At 31.9% G+C, this 21,075-nt stretch overlaps 1 protein-coding gene across 1 annotated transcript; it reads left to right on the plus strand.

Annotated features, from left to right (window-relative positions):
* Positions 1–4,808: 4,808 nt before the first annotated feature.
* On the plus strand, positions 4,809–9,959 carry LOC108469422 (uncharacterized). Its single transcript, XM_017770335.2, has 14 exons — positions 4,809–5,092; positions 5,182–5,485; positions 5,582–5,673; positions 5,773–5,792; positions 5,944–6,172; positions 6,282–6,377; positions 6,470–6,585; positions 6,723–6,803; positions 7,675–7,798; positions 7,989–8,038; positions 8,165–8,255; positions 8,420–8,455; positions 8,689–8,786; positions 9,372–9,959. The coding sequence occupies exons 2-14, from the start codon at positions 5,184–5,186 to the stop codon at positions 9,486–9,488; spliced, it is 1,452 nt and encodes a 483-aa protein (XP_017625824.1). The 5' UTR covers positions 4,809–5,092; positions 5,182–5,183; the 3' UTR covers positions 9,489–9,959.
* The last annotated feature ends 11,116 nt before the right edge of the window (positions 9,960–21,075 follow it).

Raw genomic sequence — 21,075 nt, forward strand, 5'->3', positions numbered from 1 at the left:
CGAACTAAGAACTGAACAAAAACTAAGAATAAAATAAAAAAATACAACTTCGAAAACAAAACCCTAATTTAAGAATTAAAACTAAAAACAAAGAAAAAGTCCTCTATTAAGTTCTGAGTAATCATCTTTATAGGAGTCATGGTAGATGACTCATTTAGGCCTAATACAATTGCTGAACATGACTAATTAAGGTTTTGCAAATGAAAACACCCTTGTTGATTTAAGAGGTCTCGTCGCAGCTGTGTCGTGACACTAAAGACAATATACTCCTTTGTGGTACGTTCAGGGTTGTGTCGTGACATCCTCTAGTATGGGTCGTGACATGGAAGACAATATGCTCCTTAGGTAGTCTAGAAGGTGTGTCACGATATCCAGCCAGCGTGTTGCAACATAGAGAGTGGCCTACAGACTCCTTGGCCTAAATTGGAGTTTTGCACACTCAATTAGCATGTTAGTTCTCCCTTAGGCCCGAATCGACCTAAAAGGTCATAAAACACTCCAAATTACTCAATTTATTGACTAAGTACTTAAAACAGAAATTGAATAAAAATAATACTTATTTGCTAGAAAACAAGGTCACTAAGTATTAAAATGACCTAATTTGCCACAATGAATTGTGGCAGATCAGTTACAAGAAATCAGGTAAACCTTAAAATGTTATCAGATATTCTATGATGTTTCAAGAGATTTGATAAAGTCTAAAAAATTCAATAATTTTCAAACGATTCAGTAATCTTGTAAGGAATTCAGTAATTGTTTAATAGATCTTGTAATTTGCTTAAGAGATTTAGTAACTCTATTAGAAATTAAGTATTTTTGTATGAAGTTCAAAATTTGTAAGAAATTAAGTAATTTTGTTAATAGATTAAATAATTACATAAGAAATTTAGTAATTTTACCTACTACTTGTTTAGTAGGTTCTAACTCTATTGGATTTGGTGTTTTAAGTGTAGTATTTTTTTTCTAAGTACACTTGTAAAATTATTCATGAATTACATTAATACTTTTTATTATTGTCCTCAAATGGTTTTTTTCATACAAAACAAAATGGAAGCAAATGTTGCTCATTGGTTGTGTAATGTTTAACTAATATTGAGTAATATTACGTGGTTGAATCATAATACGAAAAAATAGCTTGTATTAGTAGACGAACCTAAACATGTCATTAGTCTAGTAAAAAATGAGCCAACTGATTGAAAGAATAATATGCTGCATATCAAGTCCAATTGGGGGAGATGTCTTGTCTTGGGCATCATAGCAGATGGCTCCTAAAAGATAAAGATATAGATGTGATTGACTGGGCTTATAGTATATCAGACTAGACCCAAGTAGAATAGATCCTGAATCCATTTATCGATTTATTCGGTTTTTCTATTTCCAAAAATAAACTTTAACATTCTATATTAAACAATTTCTGTTTATGAGTGTTAAAGTATTGGGTCAAAAGGCCCTAAAAGTACTCGTAATTGGACTTGATGTGAAAGAGACCCAAATCTCCCTCATATAACATGAAAGGGGCGACAAGCCTAGCGGGGATACAAAGGTGTGCAGTCCACCCCACTGCTACTCTAAGTAGGAAATTGTTTTTCTATTTGCAATAAATCACTACAACTCAACAATGGTTCTACCTTTTCTTCCTATAAATAGATGATACCAGTAAAGCTATTAACACAACTTTAAGATACTGTTAGTCTGCCAAAAAACAAAGAAATTTTATTCACAATTGCCAATTTTTTTTCTAGAATAACAATTCTATCAATTTCTATTAAGAAGAGAGAATTTCTATTTTTACCCTGAATAAAAGAGAGAAAACTTTTCTAGTTCTGTGTTTCGATTCAATTACTTGCCCACACTCACAGCAATTCGTGGTACGAGAATAACGGAGAAGATCGTTTGGTCGAAAGCTGGGAACAATGAACGTTCGCTAAGCCGAAAGCACAAGTATGAATTCGGTTAGGGTTTATTGCTATAAATATCATAAACAGGGTTGTTTTTCAAAATTTTAATTTTTCGCTGTGTAAGAAAACTGTTTTCAAACTAGATTTTTTTTCCAATAAGCTCATCATAAGATCTCTTTAAAGAGCTCAAAGTAGAACTCCTTGACTTAATTACCCCTTACCTTATAATTTATTGATTAAAATAGTTAACATTGTATTCAATTATGTTTATTTACTCACTTTATAATAGTGTATAAGAACTAACTTGCCTACTATCTTAAAAAAAAATTCAATTTCCTCATTTATTTTGAAGGGAAATTAATAAATTGCTTCCAACTTTATAGTACATGGATCTCTTGATCATTTATTCTATTTATATTTCAAAATAGGCATAAGCATAAACTAAGTCTCTAATATTTACAAATTTTGTCCCTTTAGCCTTTTAGGATCAATTTGGCCTTACATATTTAAGTATTTTCCAAATTACTCTATTTTGGACGCAAAAGCTGGTTAAACTGTTAAACTTTTAATGATATTAATGTGACAAATTGTATGACAATTTATGTTACTTTGTTGTAGACATGGATAAATTTTCTAGAACTTTTTATGAACTTATTTTTTTTTTTGAATTTCTATGAAGCATATGTAGATTATCATGTGAGTGGCCATATCATTACTATTAATATTTTAGTAGTCCAATTAATTTTTCATATAAAAGAAAGTAAATTGACTAAAATTTAAAACTTAAGGGTCAAAGAGATCTAAAAAAATATAGGACAAAAGTAAATTACCAAAAAAAGTTATTTTTAAAAAAAAATTACGAAAATAAACCAAATTGTTGAAAATTTACGAGAATGGGCCGATTTTGATAAAACGCTTCCATCTAGGGAAATCTCATAAAAAATACTTCCAGCTAGACACGTTTTCAGCATATTGACAGAAAAACACTTAAAACTAGAAGCACTTTTCGCCACATCAGCACTAAAAGTGGCAACACCATTTTTTTTGTGCCACCTATTAATATAGAAATAAAACTTACAAAACATGTCTTTATATAGACTCAAAGTCTCATTTTTCTTGTTTTCTTAAGCAATGTGAGATGAGATATATGTTTATATAAATTCATGAATAAGTTTGTAACTTGTTCTTAAACAATATGGGATATAAACATATGTATAACTAGTGATTCAATAAGAACATAAAATAATAACTCAGTTTTGCCAATATGACAAACAAGTCCTAATATTTTTTTCCAGCAAAAGGACATAGCAAATAGTGAAAAGCATATAATCATATGTAAACAAAACAAGGTAAATGAATTGAAGGAGGGATATAAAACAAAACAAATAATAGATGTCAGAAAATTTTCATACATAGCCTACAGATATTAAGCAAAAACAACAGCAATATTTTACAAATTTAAAAGAATATACATACATATATATATATATATATATATATATATATATATAACTCAAAATGACGAATATATATACACACAAAAGATGGGGGGAGGGAAACTTACTAATACTCAATCGATTCTTTGTATCTGTAAATTCCAGACACTTTTTGATCAGCATAGGAGGGAGTATCACCTCATTTTAATTTTTTGTGTGCAGAACATACATACATACATACATAAATACATACATACATCTACAATCAAGTAATACTTGAAAATCTAAATGAAATGACTCACCAATTTGTATCAAATTAAAACGATCTTGAAACGTCAATATAACATTCATGCGATTATTATCATATGCATGTGATTACATTACAAATCTAAATCCATTCATCAACATGAAAGTGTTATAATATTAAAACGCACACTAATAAGAGTGAAAGACACAAGTCACTAATACTATTAACTCTTTTTCCAAGATATTGCAACTACCAAAAGGATCACATAGTATATAATACTATATACACATATCTTTAAATAAAATATGACTCAACGGTCCCCAAAATATTAGATTAAAGTTTTGTATATAACACTATATTAATTATATTTATATAACGTATTTTAATAAAATAAATTTAAAGTTAAAACTAAATTTCTATCAAATTATTAAACAATAAAATGATGTGAATACAATATTAATGCATGTGTTCATATCTATATAAATGAATTATTAATGTATAGAATATATAAAATTTGTAATACTCTAAACGAATAAAAATAATATTATGAATTGACATTATGAATAAAATTGTAATGATTTTCAACACATCACTTTAAATAAATTTTATTCACAATAAATCATAATAATAAATTATGCAAAATATAAATACAACTATCAACATGTAAAAGTTTTCTAAAAGGAAACTAAAACATAGAAGGAAAATATTTGTTACATCAATAAAATTTTTAAATTTTATAAGTAAAAAATTATAAAATATAGTGTAACCTTTAATTTTATGTTATTAGTTAAAAGAGGAAGTAATCCTACATTGTCTAGGAACAAACTGCAAACCTATTCATGATTTTATATATACACATATCTTATATCCTATATTACTTAAAGAAAAAAAGGAAGTGAGACTTTAGGTCTATATAAAAATCTATTTTATAAATTTTTTTTCCTCATTAATATGTGGCACAAAAAAGAAAAATTGGTGTTGTCCCTTTTAGAGTTGTAAAAAATAATTACGTGACCTCCAGTATGGAAATGCTTTCTATTAGTTTTAATGAAATTATAATAAATTTTTAGCCCATTTAAACGTTGAAGTGTGTCAGAGTTAAAGGCTGCCTTAAGCCCGGTCAAGTCTAGACAGACCGTCTGCATCTTTAAGGTCCTTCATTTTATTTAAAGTGAGCCGAGAAGTGTACAAATTGGATTGGGTTTTTAAGACCCATCTTTAAGATCAACAGTGAAACGACGTCGCCTGTTGGGCTCAAAGTGTAAAATGCCCATCTTCTTTCTCTCACTGCAGGCTATCTATCCGACGGAATTGAAAGTTTCCGGAGGGAGAACCATCAGAAGAACGCAACTGGTTTCTCTTTTCTGTTTTCCCCCTCTCTCGTTCTCGCCAACTAATTTCGGAAATTTCCTTTTCTTTTGAAAACGATTGCTTCCTTTTTTTTCCCCCTAAAATTTGATCTAAGCGATGAACTTTTTTACTCGGGAAATTCCCCCATTTTATCATAAATGGTTAGCCAAATTGCTCTTCATCTTTAAAATATCTTGATTGCTTTCTTCGAGGATTGATCTATTTCTTCTTTTTCTTTCTGTTTTTGTAGATATGAGTTTCATCAAAGACATAATCGACTCTCTAAGCTCAATCATCTCAACCGATAGCACGCCATATGAATCAACGCAAAACCCTAGTTCTTCCACGTGTCAGAACATGGAGGGAATAGCTGGAAACGAACGCACCGCGTATAAGCTCAAAGGATACTTCGATTTGGCCAAAGGAGAGATCGACAAAGCAGTTCGAGCGGAAGAATGGGGTTTAGTAGACGACGCCCTGATTCACTATAAAAATGCACAGCGAATTCTGATCGAGGCTAGCTCCACTCCCACACCTTCATATATCGGCTCTAGGTATTTCAACAATTATCTTTGCATTTTGCTTTTGCTAATTGCCTGATCATTTGGTGTTGATGGATTATAAATTTGACTCCTCATATTTTGTGATAGTGAACAAGAAAAGGTGAAATCGTATAGGCAAAAGATATCGAAATGGCAAGGTCAAGTATCTGAGAGACTACAGGTTTTAAGTCGCCGATCAGGTTATTAGTAGTGTTCTGAATATTTATCATGTTAAGTGATTTTACAATAATTGAAATGCATACTCATTTCGTTTATTATTATTTTTCTATCTTCTTTAGGTAGCACATCCGCGAACAAGGTATGGCTTTCTCAGTCTTATGTTAGTTAAATGTAAACTTAACCATGTTTATTAGATGGCAACTGCGTTATGCGGTTGTTAGTTACTGAGATTGATTATTGTCTTACAGTGTTCCCATTCTTTTATTATATAATGTTATACATATTTGCAGAACACCTTAACTCATGCACAAACTGCTGCAGTTTCACCAAGAGCATCAAATTCTAGGAGAGATGTGTTACAAAAGTCTCCTCGTAACCCGGTGGTGAGAAATCAGGTTGATAAAGTTGGGAGTTCGAAATTTTCTCAAGAATCTGCTAATGGTTATGAGTCGAAGTTGGTTGAAATGATCAATACAGCAATAGTTGATAGAAGCCCTGCTGTTAAATGGGATGATGTTGGTAAGATACTGCATATGTTTTTCCCTTGTTGGTTTTGCTTTCTAATGCTTACCTTTTTCTTTCTTTCTTGCATTGAAGTTATGAACTTACTTCTCCTAGTTGTTTGCAGCTGGCCTAGAAAAGGCTAAGCAAGCACTAATGGAAATGGTTATTCTGCCAACTAGAAGGCGGGACTTGTTCACTGGACTTAGAAGGCCAGCTAGAGGTTGAATCTTACTAAACCATATTCATGAAGATAAGTTTTCCATGCTTGAGGAATTGTTTTAATGAACATTACTGCTGAATTTTGGTTTCTAGGTCTGCTTCTTTTTGGTCCACCTGGTAATGGGAAGACCATGCTTGCCAAAGCAGTTGCATCTGAATCACAGGCAACATTCTTCAATGTTTCTGCATCCTCTCTAACATCTAAATGGGTCTGTCTCTTTCCCTGCTATTATTTCCTGTTCTTGCTTTAAAAAAAGGAAGTATTTAAATGGTGTTAGATATGTTCTTAAAATTTCTTTCCTCATCCATGTGATGCTCTTGGTTATGATCTTTTATAACAAACCAGGTAGGAGAGGGTGAAAAGCTTGTTCGGACTCTCTTCATGGTTGCTATATCCAAACAGCCATCTGTTATTTTCATGGATGAAGTATGTCATTCTCTCCCATCACTCATTGGATTTATATATCCCATAAAACTATTTGCTATTATCTTGTTTTGGAACTGCTTCAAGATTGCACTTGTTGTCGATTTGTTGTTTCATGTGTTTCTGTTACTGCCTCTCAAAACTGGGCAATGCTAAGAGAAACTTGGTTTAAGATTAAGTGATTAGCATTTTAATTCTACTAGGTTTGATTTATTGCTGGTGTCTTGAATATTTTTTTTAGTTTTTGAGCATTTTTCTGGTAATAAACATCCATAATCTCCAGCTCAAGCTGAGCTTTCAACATATCTGGTATATGGTATGCTGAACTAAAGATGAATTGATGGATTTGATGTCATGCTCCAAGAAAAAAAGGGTTTAAATGTGAACACGATGGAAAGTAAAACATAATATATCAAAGAGATGACCAAATCCTTTGAGATCATATCTGTAAATTTTTAATGTGATTATGCAATTGTATAAGTGATTGGTGTGCATTATGGGCAGTATTTCCATGTCCAATCTGATTGGCTCTAGGGCATATTTAAAATAAATAAATAAAAACAATTATTGTCTGTTTAGATACGGTGTTGCTTCTGACTATTTTTTGGTTTCTGTATTTCCTATACATTCTAAATTCCTATACCTATTTTGATGTCAAGGGAAGTGAAATTTTATTTATGTTACATGCAACTACATTTTATGTAAGCCAATCAACTGCCTTCGCATCAATACTCTCCATTCTCATACTAACATTCCCCAATTTTCTATTTATCTTGGTTGACTCCATAATTATAATTGATGATAGCTGGTTAAATATTATGTATTCCTGCTCATTGTTGACATTTTATTGCATCTTTTTTTCTGTTGTTTACAGATTGATAGTGTCATGTCAACCAGGTTGGCAAATGAAAATGATGCTAGTAGACGGTTGAAATCAGAGTTCTTAATCCAGTTTGATGGAGTGGCATCCAATCCTAATGATTTAGTAATTGTCATTGGTAGTGTATTCAGTTATTTTCTTTTTGGCAATTAGATCAAAATTATTGCAGAAAATGGTTGGATTTTGTGCAATAAACTTTGTTATCCATACTGTTCATGTGATGATAATCCTGCTTTTTATTTGTGTCATCGGAATCTTCCTTAATTACATATGTATTTCCTTATTTGCTTGTTTAAATGTTAATGCAGGTGCCACTAATAAGCCTCAGGAATTGGATGATGCTGTTCTTAGAAGATTGGTTAGTATGAAATTGCTGCAATTTGATTTCCCAGCTACTCAAAAGATAGATATCTGCTATGATCCCAAATAAAACATGGCTTTTTGAATTTTGATTGCCTCATAATGCTATAGTGAATTGGATCAGGTTAAGAGGATATATGTACCTCTTCCAGATGAAAATGTTAGAAGACTGCTTCTAAAACACAAACTCAAGGGTCAAGAATTTTCCTTACCTGGTAAGAGATGCTCTTGTTCTCTAATTTGTATGAATTGATGCCTCTTATTTCTTTGAGCTCATAAATATATGTTTATATGTATTTAACTGAAGTGATCATCTGTCCCTTTTAACTACTCAACCATGGCCCTTACATGACAATTCAATTTCCATCATCTGTGATAGGTCGGGACCTAGAACGACTTGTGAGGGAGACGGAAGGTAAGATAATTCTCCATGCTATTCTTTTGAGTCTTTATGACTTATTTGATTGGGAACGGGACTGTGGCCAATATCTAGGAATTTTACTTCCTTCTTCAGCTTGGTCTAAGTAATGGTTGCTATGTTGCAGCCAATGTACTAACAGTGCACTTAGCCAGCCCTGCAGCAGTGCTTGAAAACAGTAGTATTTGATTTAATGTCAGAACTTATCTTTTGCTTCTTTTTGTGAATAGGGTATTCTGGAAGCGATCTGCAAGCGCTATGTGAAGAAGCGGCTATGATGCCAATTAGAGAGCTTGGTTCAAATATACTTACTGTGAAGGCAAATCAGGTAGTCCAGCAAGAAATTAGCTTTTTACTGATTGTATGCACAAGAAAAAATCAGATTTGTAGATCTTGCGACAGCTTTCAAGTTAGATTTTGTAGTTTTATTGTGGATTTAATGGTTTGTGGTAATCATTTATTTTCAAAAACTGAAATGTTGAAGAGGCTTAATCTGGTAAAAGAACTTGTGGTATTTTGGGTTAATTAATACATATAGAAGGTCCTACATCCTCACTCGTATTGTGACCGGTTAATGTCTAAAGCCTGCTCTTCTATTATGAGCCCGTTTATTTGGTAGAATGATCCTAAGCACTAACTTTTCCATCGAGGAGATGTTGGATGAAGGGCTGGTCCAATGAGATACTGAAATTTGTTTTCGGCAAATTATGAAGATGTGAGGAGGCTGTATTTAGCTTATCCCAAACTTGAACTAACCTGGGATTTAGATTCAAATATGTGTTAAATCACATATGTGTAGATTTTGAATCATCTGCTTTACTCATCAGCGTGGACAGCTTAAAGATGTCCTTACAGACTGATTATAAATGATTGGTATTTTATGGTTAAAGCTAACCAATATTTCTTATTCCAGGTGAGACCTCTAAGATATGAAGACTTTCAGAAGGCAATGTCTGTTATCAGGCCCAGTTTAAACAAAAGCAAGTGGGAAGAACTTGAACAATGGAATCAGGAGTTTGGCTCCAACTAAAATCTTGCTTGCCTCTATTTAGCATTATTACCTTTGTCTGTTTGAAGAACAGCTTAAGCAAGGGACAAAAAGCAACCCGTAGCACCGTTGGCGCCAGACTAATTGTGTAATTATAAGAAGTCAAAACTCGAAGCCGAAAGCCAAAGCTCAAACGTTGGTCAAGAATGTATTTTGTTTTGGATAACAATTCTTTGACAATGTGTCATAGAAAGTATTGTTTGATATTTTGTATTTTACAACAAAATGCATGATTTTGATGGGTAATCAACTGCCTTCTTGCCTATGATTAGAGGGTTATAAGGAATAAATACGAAGGAGGATTTTGGACAGCAAGGTCGGGAGTAAGTTCATCTGGTACATTTTCATTTTGAATGATTTCTATTCTTGTAAGAATGGGGTTATTACGACGTTTGGTATATCGAGAAAGTTACATTGACGATTTTACTTGAAATGGGATAGTAAATTTCGAAATTGTTCCTATTAAATAAAATAAAAATATGATTAATTTAAAAATTTTCAGTTGTATTTATTATTAAAAAATTCAATTTATTTACTTTAAATCAAATAAATTAATGTATTTATTTCATTATTTATCCTATTTATTTTTAATAAAATTAATTTATTTACTTTAAATAAAATAAAATGTTTATTTCATTATCTATGATTAAGTTGAGGATAAAACCTAAAACTATCCATAAAATTTGGTTCAATTTGTAATGTTATATATAAATTTTGATTTTATGTAATTTTATACATTCATTTTCATTTGGTTCAATTTTCATAAACGTTTAGCATCATTATCAATATAACATCAATTTGTATTTATATATTACGTATACATAATTATACTTATCCAATATAAAAGTAATTGATGTATTCATTTCTTTAAATATATAAAATTGAATTAAAATCAAAGTTCAATGTGTATAATTATACAGATCAACCTTTCTATATCAAATTGCACATTGAATCAAAGTTTATATATAATTTTGAGATTTATCTCTTATATTGAAATTAAAATTTAAATATAGCCTTATTGGTAAAATAAGCCCTCAAATTTAAAAAAAAAAATCAATTAAGTTCCTTCGAACATTTGTACCCAATTGAACTCTTAATTGACAATTTTGACCAACAAGACGCTTTGACTAACATTAACATTTAGAAACTAACAATGCTAACGTGGCTGTTAATAGATGCGATATCAACAAAAATAAAAAATCAAAAATAATAAAATTATTTTAAAATTATTCTTAAAATAAGTGCACAATGAATTTGAAAAAAAATTGTCCAGGTTAGTCCAAATACATTTTGGATTTATAAAATATAATTTTTTATAGAAACTCATTAAATCATAATTTTTTAAAATTTTTAAAATTATTAGAAATTAATTAAAAATCATATGATTTTATAAAATTTATAAAAATAATTTATAAATCAACATCAACAGCTTATTAAGATTAATAAATTTTTTGTTATACTTTTGCTTCTCAATTTTCAATTTGTGCAAGTTATATTAGTCAAATAAATTAATCAAAATGAGAAAATAATTTTCATACAATTGTATAAAAATAATTTAAGTTTTATAAAATTTTATGTTTTAATTAATTTCTAATAATTTTTAGACTAAATTACATTAGTAGTCATCCAGTCATGTATTTTTTTTCTTTTTTGGTCATCTAACTATGAAAAGTTACAAAATGGTAACTAAATTATGCGCTTTTTTTTCCTTTTCTGGTCTCCCAACTATAAAAAGTTATAAAATGGTCACTCAATAATTCAATTTTTTCTTTTTTTGTCACTCAACTATCTTGGAGTTTTTAACATTTTTACATTAGTCAGTCGGTGACCAAGAAAGACAAAATTAAATAGTTGGTTGACCATATTGTAACTTTTTATAGTTGAGTGACCAAAAAAGAAAAAGAAAACATAGTTGGATGACCATTTTGTAACTTTTCATAATTGGGTGACCAAAAAAGAAAAAAAAACATAGGTGACTACTAAAGTAGTTTACCCTAATTATTATTTTATAAATATTTTTTATGGTTTTAATGAATTATTTTTATAAATTTTATGGTTATTAATTAACTTCTAATAATTTTTATAAATATTAATAATTTTGATGATTTTGATTTTTTTTTATGTTTTGTTTATAATTTTAGAATGAATCTAAACAAAAGTTTGTCTAGATTCGAATGCACTTGGACGACCATTTGCCCAAATTCATTAGTGTACTTATTTATAAAATATTTTTTATTTTTTATTTTCATTGCCACCCAGAAATCGGCGTAGATGTGCCATCTGTTAATAGCCACATTAGCATTGACGTTAGTTTCTAGTAGTCAATATTGGTCAAAAAGTCTCATTGGTTAAAACTGTCAATTTAGGGGCTCAATTGGGTGAAACAAGTTCGGATGAGCTAAATTGATTTTTAGAAAAAGTTTGAGGACTTATTAAACCAATAAGCATTAAACATATCATATGTATTAAATTAAAATGTAATTTAAATTTTAGTTAAGTAGTATTTAAAATAAATTTAAAGTCAAATAATTTTATGATATGGTAAAAATTATTAGAAAAATAATGAAAATAAATAAATAATAAAAAGTTAATTTTGCCTTAAAGATAATTTTGTTGTTGAAAAATTATTTTTGCAAAAAGAATTTTAAAAGTTGTTTGAGCAAGTTCCTTTTGATAAAATGGTTTGAACATTCTAATAATTTAGTTTTGAGCTTGCTTAGACAAATAAATTTGATAAACTTACAAAGCTTTATGTTTTTGTAACACCCTATACTAGACCCGATCGTTAGGCCTGAACTACAAGGTGCTATATTCGTTGCCGAAGCAACTACAATTAAATTATATTCAATTAATACCAATTAACATGTAAATACAATTAATAAAAGTATATGATACGACATATAATCATTCTCGAGTCTTATATGAGCATACGAAAGCTCTAATGCTAACCCGAGGTTGAATTATGACTAAATTGTAATGTTGACGAAACTTCAAGTTGACATTGCGATGTAGGGAGTTTCTCGTTGCGACGTAAGGAGTTTCTCGTCACGACATGACAAACTATTTTAGTCTCGTCATGTCAACTACATTCAACATCACACCGTAGCTTGGAGTCCTAATCTTATCTCAATGACATTCATCTGACGTCGTGACGTCACATACTATTTCTGTAATTTCTAATTAAACATTACCTGCAAATTTTCCAAACAAACATAATACACATTCACACCTAAAGATTAGCCAATATATGCAATTTTCCAGCATCAATTTAAACACTTCAATACCTTATCACTCATAGGTTAACCAACTAGTTCAACTGGTTCAAATCCTATGCATTCATACCTATTTCACCAAAATCATTAACATTTACAACAATTCATACCTTTCAAACCATTTGTATAACTCATATACACATTGCATTCGTATATTCCATTGCATATATAAACTTTTAGTTCAAAAGTTTACCTAAACATAGTTTTAACACCTAGAACCAACTCAACTAGTACATGCCACACTTTAACAAAATGAAAATATACGAACTTTGCTCAATTAGAGATCGATTGTTGGATGCTAAGATAATTACTCAATCTATTGAATATCTTCTATACCTGTGTAAGGAGAAAACAAATAGCACGCTGAGTAAATACGCTCAATGGTAAATCTATGATTCAAGACAATGAGATACAAGTTAAAGAAAATATGCATTTATTGATTTCAAGTCCAATTCATAGGCATTTCTTATACAATTCCATGACAACAACTATTAATACAATGTAAACATGCAAATATTCATGCTAACACACTAATTCCCTTAAGATGCATATTAACTATCATTTATCATTCATTTCATAAGCAACTAAATCAATTCATATCACATTTATTGTTACATGTACATATTCATTTATCAACATCAACAATTAAGCATTTATATTCCATTTCATATTGGCATTTCAACAATTTCCGAGCCTAATGGCTCTTTCGTACTTATTCGGCCCTTAAGGCTCAATTTCAATTCTTTTCGTATTTTTTCATATATACCATTGCAATTTCATGTCATATACCATTTAAATTATTCATATGTTTATAACCCTATTAATCAGACACAGACTCAAAATGGATAGACGGATCCCTCACCTCGAATTTCCCAAAAATGATGACGTTAAACATATATATAACACCACCTCGAATTGCCTGACAACAATGACTATCTCAATTTGATTAATCCGTCACCTGAGTCGCTCAAAAAGTGATGACTCACTAAGTACAATCTACCACCCCAGGTTGTCCGATAATGATGGTTTTCAATCAGTAATCTTGTAACACCCTATACCCGACCCGATCGTTGAATCTGAGCTACAGTGTGTCACATTCGTTGCCGGAGCAACTACAATCAATTTACAAGTAACATATGTTGGAACCGCCAATATGCCTCATGGCGCAGCAAAAAAATTATTCTAACGATCCTTAGCCATAGATCCATGTACGAGGAATGAAAACAAGTTGAAATAGGGTTGAAGATATACCTTCTTAAATGAAAACTGATGAAAGGATGCCGCTGATTCGATGTCGATTCCAAGCCACAACGAAAACATCCTGGCCTCTACTTAGTTCACCCAGTATTAAAATGAATGGTAAAAACTCTCTTGGAACTTTTCTAGAGAATATCTCCCAAAACGTTTGCTAGACCTTTTTCTTATTTCCTTTTTAAAACACACTTAACCCTAATTCGGGATTTCAATATCCATATATTGAAAACATAATCATTCTATATAGAATATATAGGAAGCATTAAAAACATTATATTCTTTCCAAAAAGAATTATAACTACCATGTTTCAATGTTTGATCGAAATCATAATTATAATAATTTATTATAATAATTTCGATAAATTTTATCTGTTAAAATTTTATATGAATCAAATTCATATATTAATTTTAACTATGTTCTCTATTGTGTAAAACAAGCTTGTACATTTAATTATTTTAATATTTAATCACAAATTAAATTAATTCAAAATTAATTTAATTCATGTGACGATTAAACACAATACCAACTGTGTTTGGATTTTGTTCGTTTTAACCATAAGGTGTGATCCTGTAGAGTTATTGTAATGTTAGTAGTAATATTAGGACATTTCTAATAATACAAGTAATGAGTGGCATCTAGCAATGCATCATTGCTACCTAAGTTACGAGAAGTCGTAATTCGACATAACCTTTTTGTGATTAACCTTTCATATATTACATCATTTTATCCTTAATATCTAAATTGGACACAAGTCATGGAACAATCACACTTGAATAATCCAATCTCATGTTTCTTGATATCTCAAGTAGACTACAATAAGCAAATAAGTATGATATCTCATATCAACTTATTGGAGCATGGCCATGCATTTCTAATCTCACTCAACCAAGTGGCCTAAGATATTGCTCCCATTATGTAGGAGAGACAAATCCTATATTTATCAACCATATCCTACTACATAAATTGTGACATATCCAACATAAGTCTTTTTAGTACAACTTGTTACGGAAGACATTTGATTGTATCAAAATATTCGACTCATGATGTTGGGATAATGATGATCTCAAGTCTGAGAATCATATACATAGTTATCACTATGAGTAATGTTGTGATTATTACATAATAGTCTAAGAAACATACTCATAGTGGGTCAGTCCAATTTGTTGTTCTCTAGCACATACTCATGTATTGATTTTAACATTCCTATGTCAATGACAACACTTTGTCATCAATCAACTATACATTAGTCTCAATGCATTATTGTTGTCCAAACCTACAATAATACTTGACTAAGGACCTTTTAAGAATAATCATATTTTTCTTAGGACTTTATTACAATTCAATTTATTTATATACGTGGAAAAAGAAACTGAAATAATAATAGCAATGCCTTATATTAATAAATAAGGTAAAACAAGTATGTAATTACAATCATCTCATGATTGGTTTTGGGTATACTATAACAAGATAAACACTAAGTATGATAAAATCAAACTATAAAATTTTAATTTGCATATCTACCGTGTATATATATTCTTATATAAAACATAACATTTGATTATACAATTATTCAACTACTACAAAACCTAACCTATTAGGTACATACCAATATAAGTAATATTGAGAACTAACAATATGACTGAGGCCGAGATTGTGGATACGATGCTGAAGTCGATGCATAGAAATCCTGATTTAAATCTAACTTAAGCACGGAGAAAATAGTTTGTATGCTGAGTAAGGTATTCAGTGGTATTTTTATAATTTAAGTAGATTATATTAACATTAACAATTCTACCAAAATAAACGTGTATATCTATATGTACATATCTACCATATACTTATTCTTATAACCTGAAGTTACCAAACTTAACATTCTCGATAATAAACTTGTTTTGTGACCACACCACACTTCTTCTTCCTGCTTCAATACAATTTGTGAAAAATAAAATAGAATAAAATAAATAAAGATAAAGAACACATAAATTTTACGTGGAAACCCTTTCGGGAAAAAAACCACGGGCAGAGGAGAAGAAAATTCACTATGTCGAAAATTTTTTTACTCAAATACAAGAGGAATAGACTATGTCTATTTATAGGCTTGCAAAGCCATATTCTAGTAGGATTGAAACACCTTATCCTAATCAATATAAAATAGATGGAGTTTAATAAGGTTTAAAACCTTATTCTAAAATAAAATAAAAGAAGTCTAGTTCTATATGGATTTTACTTTTATTTTATTTTCCATCGTATTTTATTTAAATAAGAATTTGGGTCACTTAATTCTAACAATCTCCACCTTGACACAAATTCTCAATGAACAAGTTCTTCATCGCGAACTTTCAATAAACAAGTTCTTCACCTCTTCCAAAAACCCCTTAAGGGTTTAACTTCAACAATGAACACCAACCAAGTCTAAGCAATGCTCAAACTTGGTTATAGGAAGTGACTTAGTCATCATATCTGCAGGATTTTCATGAGTGCTAATTTTGCTCACAACAATATCACCACGAGCAATAATATCACGAACAAAATGATACCGAATATCAATGTGTTTTGTTCTCTCATGAAACATTTGATCTTTTGTAAGAAAGATGGCACTCTGATCGTCACAAAATCTCGTGCTGATTTGAAGGTCTTCATTGAGTTCACTAAATAGTCCCTTCAACCAAATAGCTTCTTTACAAGCCTCAGAATCGCCATGTACTCGACTTCATTGGTAGACAAAGCGATCGTAGTTTGCAAAGTGGCTTTCCAACTAATTGCACAACCTCCGATTGTAAAGACGTAACTCGTGAGAGATCTTCTTCTATCAAGGTCTCCAAAGCAAAATCAGCATCAACATACCCTATAACTCCATCTTTAGTTCTTCCAAACTGTAAGCAAACATTAGTAGTGCCTCGTAAGTATCTTAAAATCCATCGAATCGCTTTCCGGTGTTCTTTACCGAGATTCGTCATGTATCGCTAACCGCACCGATCGCATATGATAAATCGGACGTGAACAAACCATAGCATACATGAGAGATCCTCGCACTAGAGTATGGAACATGTGACATGTACTCAATCTCATTATCGATTGAGGAGATAAGGCCGATGAAAGTCCGAAATGGTCGCTAAAGGAGTACTAACGAGCTTAGCACTCGCATATTGAACTCCGCAAAGAACTTTCTCAATGTACCCTTCCGACTTAGGTACAATTTACTTGCTTTTCTATCTCGAGAATCTCCATACCAAGTATCTTCTTTGTTGGTCCTAAATCTTTCATCTCAAATTCTTCACTTAGTTGGGCTTTAACCTTTCTTATCTCTCTTTATCTTTTCTTTGCTATCAACATGTCATCAACATAAAGAAGTAGATACACAAAAGAACCATCATTTTTTTCTTAAAGTAGACACAACTGTCAAAACTACTTCTTTTGAAATCATGAGAAGTCATAAAGGAATCAAACCTCTTGTACCACCGTCTTGGTGATCTGTTTCAAACCGTAAAGGGACTTTTTCAAAGAAGCAAACATAGTCCTCTTTTTACGAGACTATAAAACCCTCTGGTTGTTGCATGTAAATATCTTCCTCAAGTTCTCCATGCAAAATGCGGTTTTACATCTAACTCGCTCAAGCTCCAAATCATGCATGGCAACAATACCAAGCAAAGCTCGAATCGAACTATGCTTAACAACCGGAGAGAACACATCATGAAGTCCACTCGGAATTTGATCAGTAACCCTTTGCAACAAGCCTTGCTTTATATCCGGGTTCTTCAACTCCTGAGTCCCTTCTTTCTTTTAAACACCCATTTACAACGAATGCCTTTTTACCTTTAGGAAGTTTTACAAGATCCCATGTTCTGCTTTTTGTGGAGTGATTCCATCTCCTCTTGCATAGCAAACATCCACTTTTCGAGTCTTCACACTAATCGCCTCGAATAATTAAATGGCTCTTGATTCGCATCTATATCTTCACCACATTTAAAGCATAAGCAACTAGATCAACCTCGGCATACTTCTTTGGAGGTTTAATTTCTCTTCTTGTCCTGTTTTGGCGATAGAGTATTGCGGTGAAGAAGCAACTCTATTCTCAATTTTTGTCTTGGCTTGAGGAGTTGATTCAGATTAATCGATGCTCCACCGCTTTTGGTTTTCTTTATTGGAAGAGTCTTTAAGAGATAAGTTAGGTAGCATAGCGGTTTCATCAAAAACAACATCTCTGCTAATCACAACTTTTCTATTTTCGGACACCATAACTTATAGCCTTTTACACCACTTTATAACCAAGAAAACGCATTTAATGGATCTCGGTTCCAATTTTCCATTATCAACATGAGCATACGCAGACACCCAAAAATCTTTAAATCGAATAATTAGCGGGATTACGGACCATACCTCTTGTGGAGTCTTTTCTCAATGGCAGCGGATGGAGATCGGTTGATCAAAAACATGCACGAGAGGTCGCTACGCCCAAAATGACTTCGTAAGTTGGCATTTGACAACATACATCGAACCTTCTCCATGATCGCTTCGTTCATTCGTTCGCAACGCCGCTTTTGTTTGTGGAGTATGACGAATCGTCAAGTGTCTCATGATCCCTTTGACTTGCACAATCTATTAAACTCATCGAGCGAACTCTAAGCCATTGTGCATGCGGAGGTATTTTATCTGCTTTTCCGTCTGTTTTCAATCATAATTTTCCAAGACTTAAATGTGGAAAACACATCGCTTTTCGCTTGGAAGAACGCCCAAACTTTTCGGAAAAATCATCAATAAAGGTTAGCATATAATTAGCTCCACCTCTCGAAGGCACTCGGACGGCCCCACGATCGTAATGGATATACTCCAACGTTTCCTTCGTGTTATGGATTCCTCTAGTGAATCGAACTCTCTTTGCTTCCAAAAACACAGTGCTCACAGAAATTCAGTTTGCAAATTCCTTGCCCTTTAAGAAGTCCTCTTTGCTTAATTACGCCATGCCATTCTCACTCATATGCCCTAGGCGCATATGCCAAAGTTTAGTAATATCATCATCGACAAGGAAGAGGAAGCGACAATTGCATCACCGATATGATAGAACCTCAGAAACATATAACTTGGCAATCTTTCTTTGCCCTTTCATCACAACAAGGACCCTTTGAAATCTTTAAAACCCCACTTTCACCGTGTATTTGTACCCTTTTGAATCAAGAGTACTCAACGAAATTAAATTTCTTTTCAATTCGGAACATGCCGCACGTCACTAAGTGTTCGACAACTCCATCAAACATCTTAACTTTAATTGTTCCAACACTGCGATTTTACATGAAGCATTATTTCCCATCAAAACAACACCTTCAGAATCTTCGTTTCATAAGTTGTAAACTAATCCCGATTGGGACTCATGTGGAAGGTGCAGCTGAATCAAGTATCCACTCTCGCCACTTTAGAATCATTGATGAAGCAACTAGAAGTTCACCATCGCTGTAGTCTTCTACAACATCGACTTCACCGAATTTTCCGGTTGTTTTCCTTTTGATTCGCACCTCCCTTTTAATCTTATTTTGTAGCTTATAGCACTCGATTTAATGTGCCCTTTCTTCTTGCGAAGTTGCAAGTTTTACCTCTGTTTGAAGATTTCGATCTACCCTTAGATTTACCACGAGGATTCCGTTCTGTGTTCTACCACGATCATCATCAACATTCCGGTCTTGTCTCCCACGAACAATGAGACCCTCTCCACGAGAGTTGGGTTTAACCACAAGATGCTTCATCTTATCATACGAGGTTAAAGAATCATAAACCTCATCAACTGTGAGAGACTCATGGCTATATAAAATCGTGTCTCTAAAGGTTGAATAAGACGGGGCAACGAACAAAGTAGAATCAACCCTAGATCTTCCTTATCATCTTGAACCTCCATGGCCTCCAAGTTTGAGAGAATTTCTTTAAACATTGTTAAGTGTTCGTGTACGACGCACCTTCCTCCAAACGATGAGCATAAAGACGCTGCTTCATATGCAACTTGCTTGTTAGAGTTTTCGACATACATATTTGTTCTAGCCTCTTCCATAATGCAATGGCGTTTTCTCTTTCATCACATCCTGCAAAATTTCGTTGGACAAATGCGATGTAATTGTGTTAATGCCTTTCGATCCTTACGCTTCTTCTCTTCATCTGTTAATGTCGAAGGCATCTTATCTATCCTAGCGGGGCATCCTCTAGATCCATCTGCAAGAAGCGCTTGCATCTTAATTTGCCACAACGCAAATCTGGTGTTGCGATCCAACAATGAATTTCATACTTCAAAGACGCCATTACCGTGATCGAGATGAATAACCCTAAGCTCGATACCAATTTGTGAAAAATAAAATAGAATAAAATAAATAAAGATAAAGAACACATAAATTTTACGTGAAACCCTTTCGAAAAAAACCACGGGCAGAGGAGAAGAAAATTCACTATGTCGAAAATTTTTTACTCAAATACAAGAGGAATAGACTATGTCTATTTATAGGCTTGCAAAGCCATATTCTAGTAGGATTGAAACACCTTATCTAATCAATATAAAATAGATGGAGTTTAATAAGGTTTAAAACCTTATTCTAAAATAAAATAAAAGAAGTCTAGTTCTATATGGATTTTACTTTTATTTTATTTTCCATCGTATTTTATTTAAATAAGAATTTGGATCACTTAATTCTAACACAATTTATAGAGGTAATTCGTTATACTCATAATAATGATAATTTTAAACTAATCTGTAACACCTCGTAATCCAATCCTGATCGTGGAGTCCGATCACCGGATCCAAACTACGAAATATTACCACATATATTGTAATATAACACTTACAATTTATAGCAATTAATTTCATTTAATTATTAAAACATGTCATAATTCCATGTATAATATGAAATACAACTAAAACTAAGTCCAAAATGAGCTTACGAAAAGCTCTAAGATTAATTTTGGATCAAACAAGGACTAATTTGAAAGTTTTACCAAATAAAAGGGCAAAAATACAAAATAGAGGTCATACGGCCGTGTGTCCAGGCCTTATAACTCACTTTGATCACGT

This window comes from Gossypium arboreum, chromosome 7 (assembly GCF_025698485.1).
Source record: "Gossypium arboreum isolate Shixiya-1 chromosome 7, ASM2569848v2, whole genome shotgun sequence".
NCBI classification, from domain to species: domain Eukaryota; kingdom Viridiplantae; phylum Streptophyta; class Magnoliopsida; order Malvales; family Malvaceae; genus Gossypium; species Gossypium arboreum.

Coding starts and splice junctions, on each gene's coding strand:
- LOC108469422 (XM_017770335.2), top strand. CDS start 5,184: ATGAGTTTCATCAAAGACATAATCGACTCTCTAAGCTCAATCATCTCA. Junction 6,804..7,674: donor CTGTTATTTTCATGGATGAA/GTATGTCATTCT, acceptor TGTTGTTTACAG/ATTGATAGTGTCATGTCAAC. Junction 8,039..8,164: donor ATGCTGTTCTTAGAAGATTG/GTTAGTATGAAA, acceptor GAATTGGATCAG/GTTAAGAGGATATATGTACC.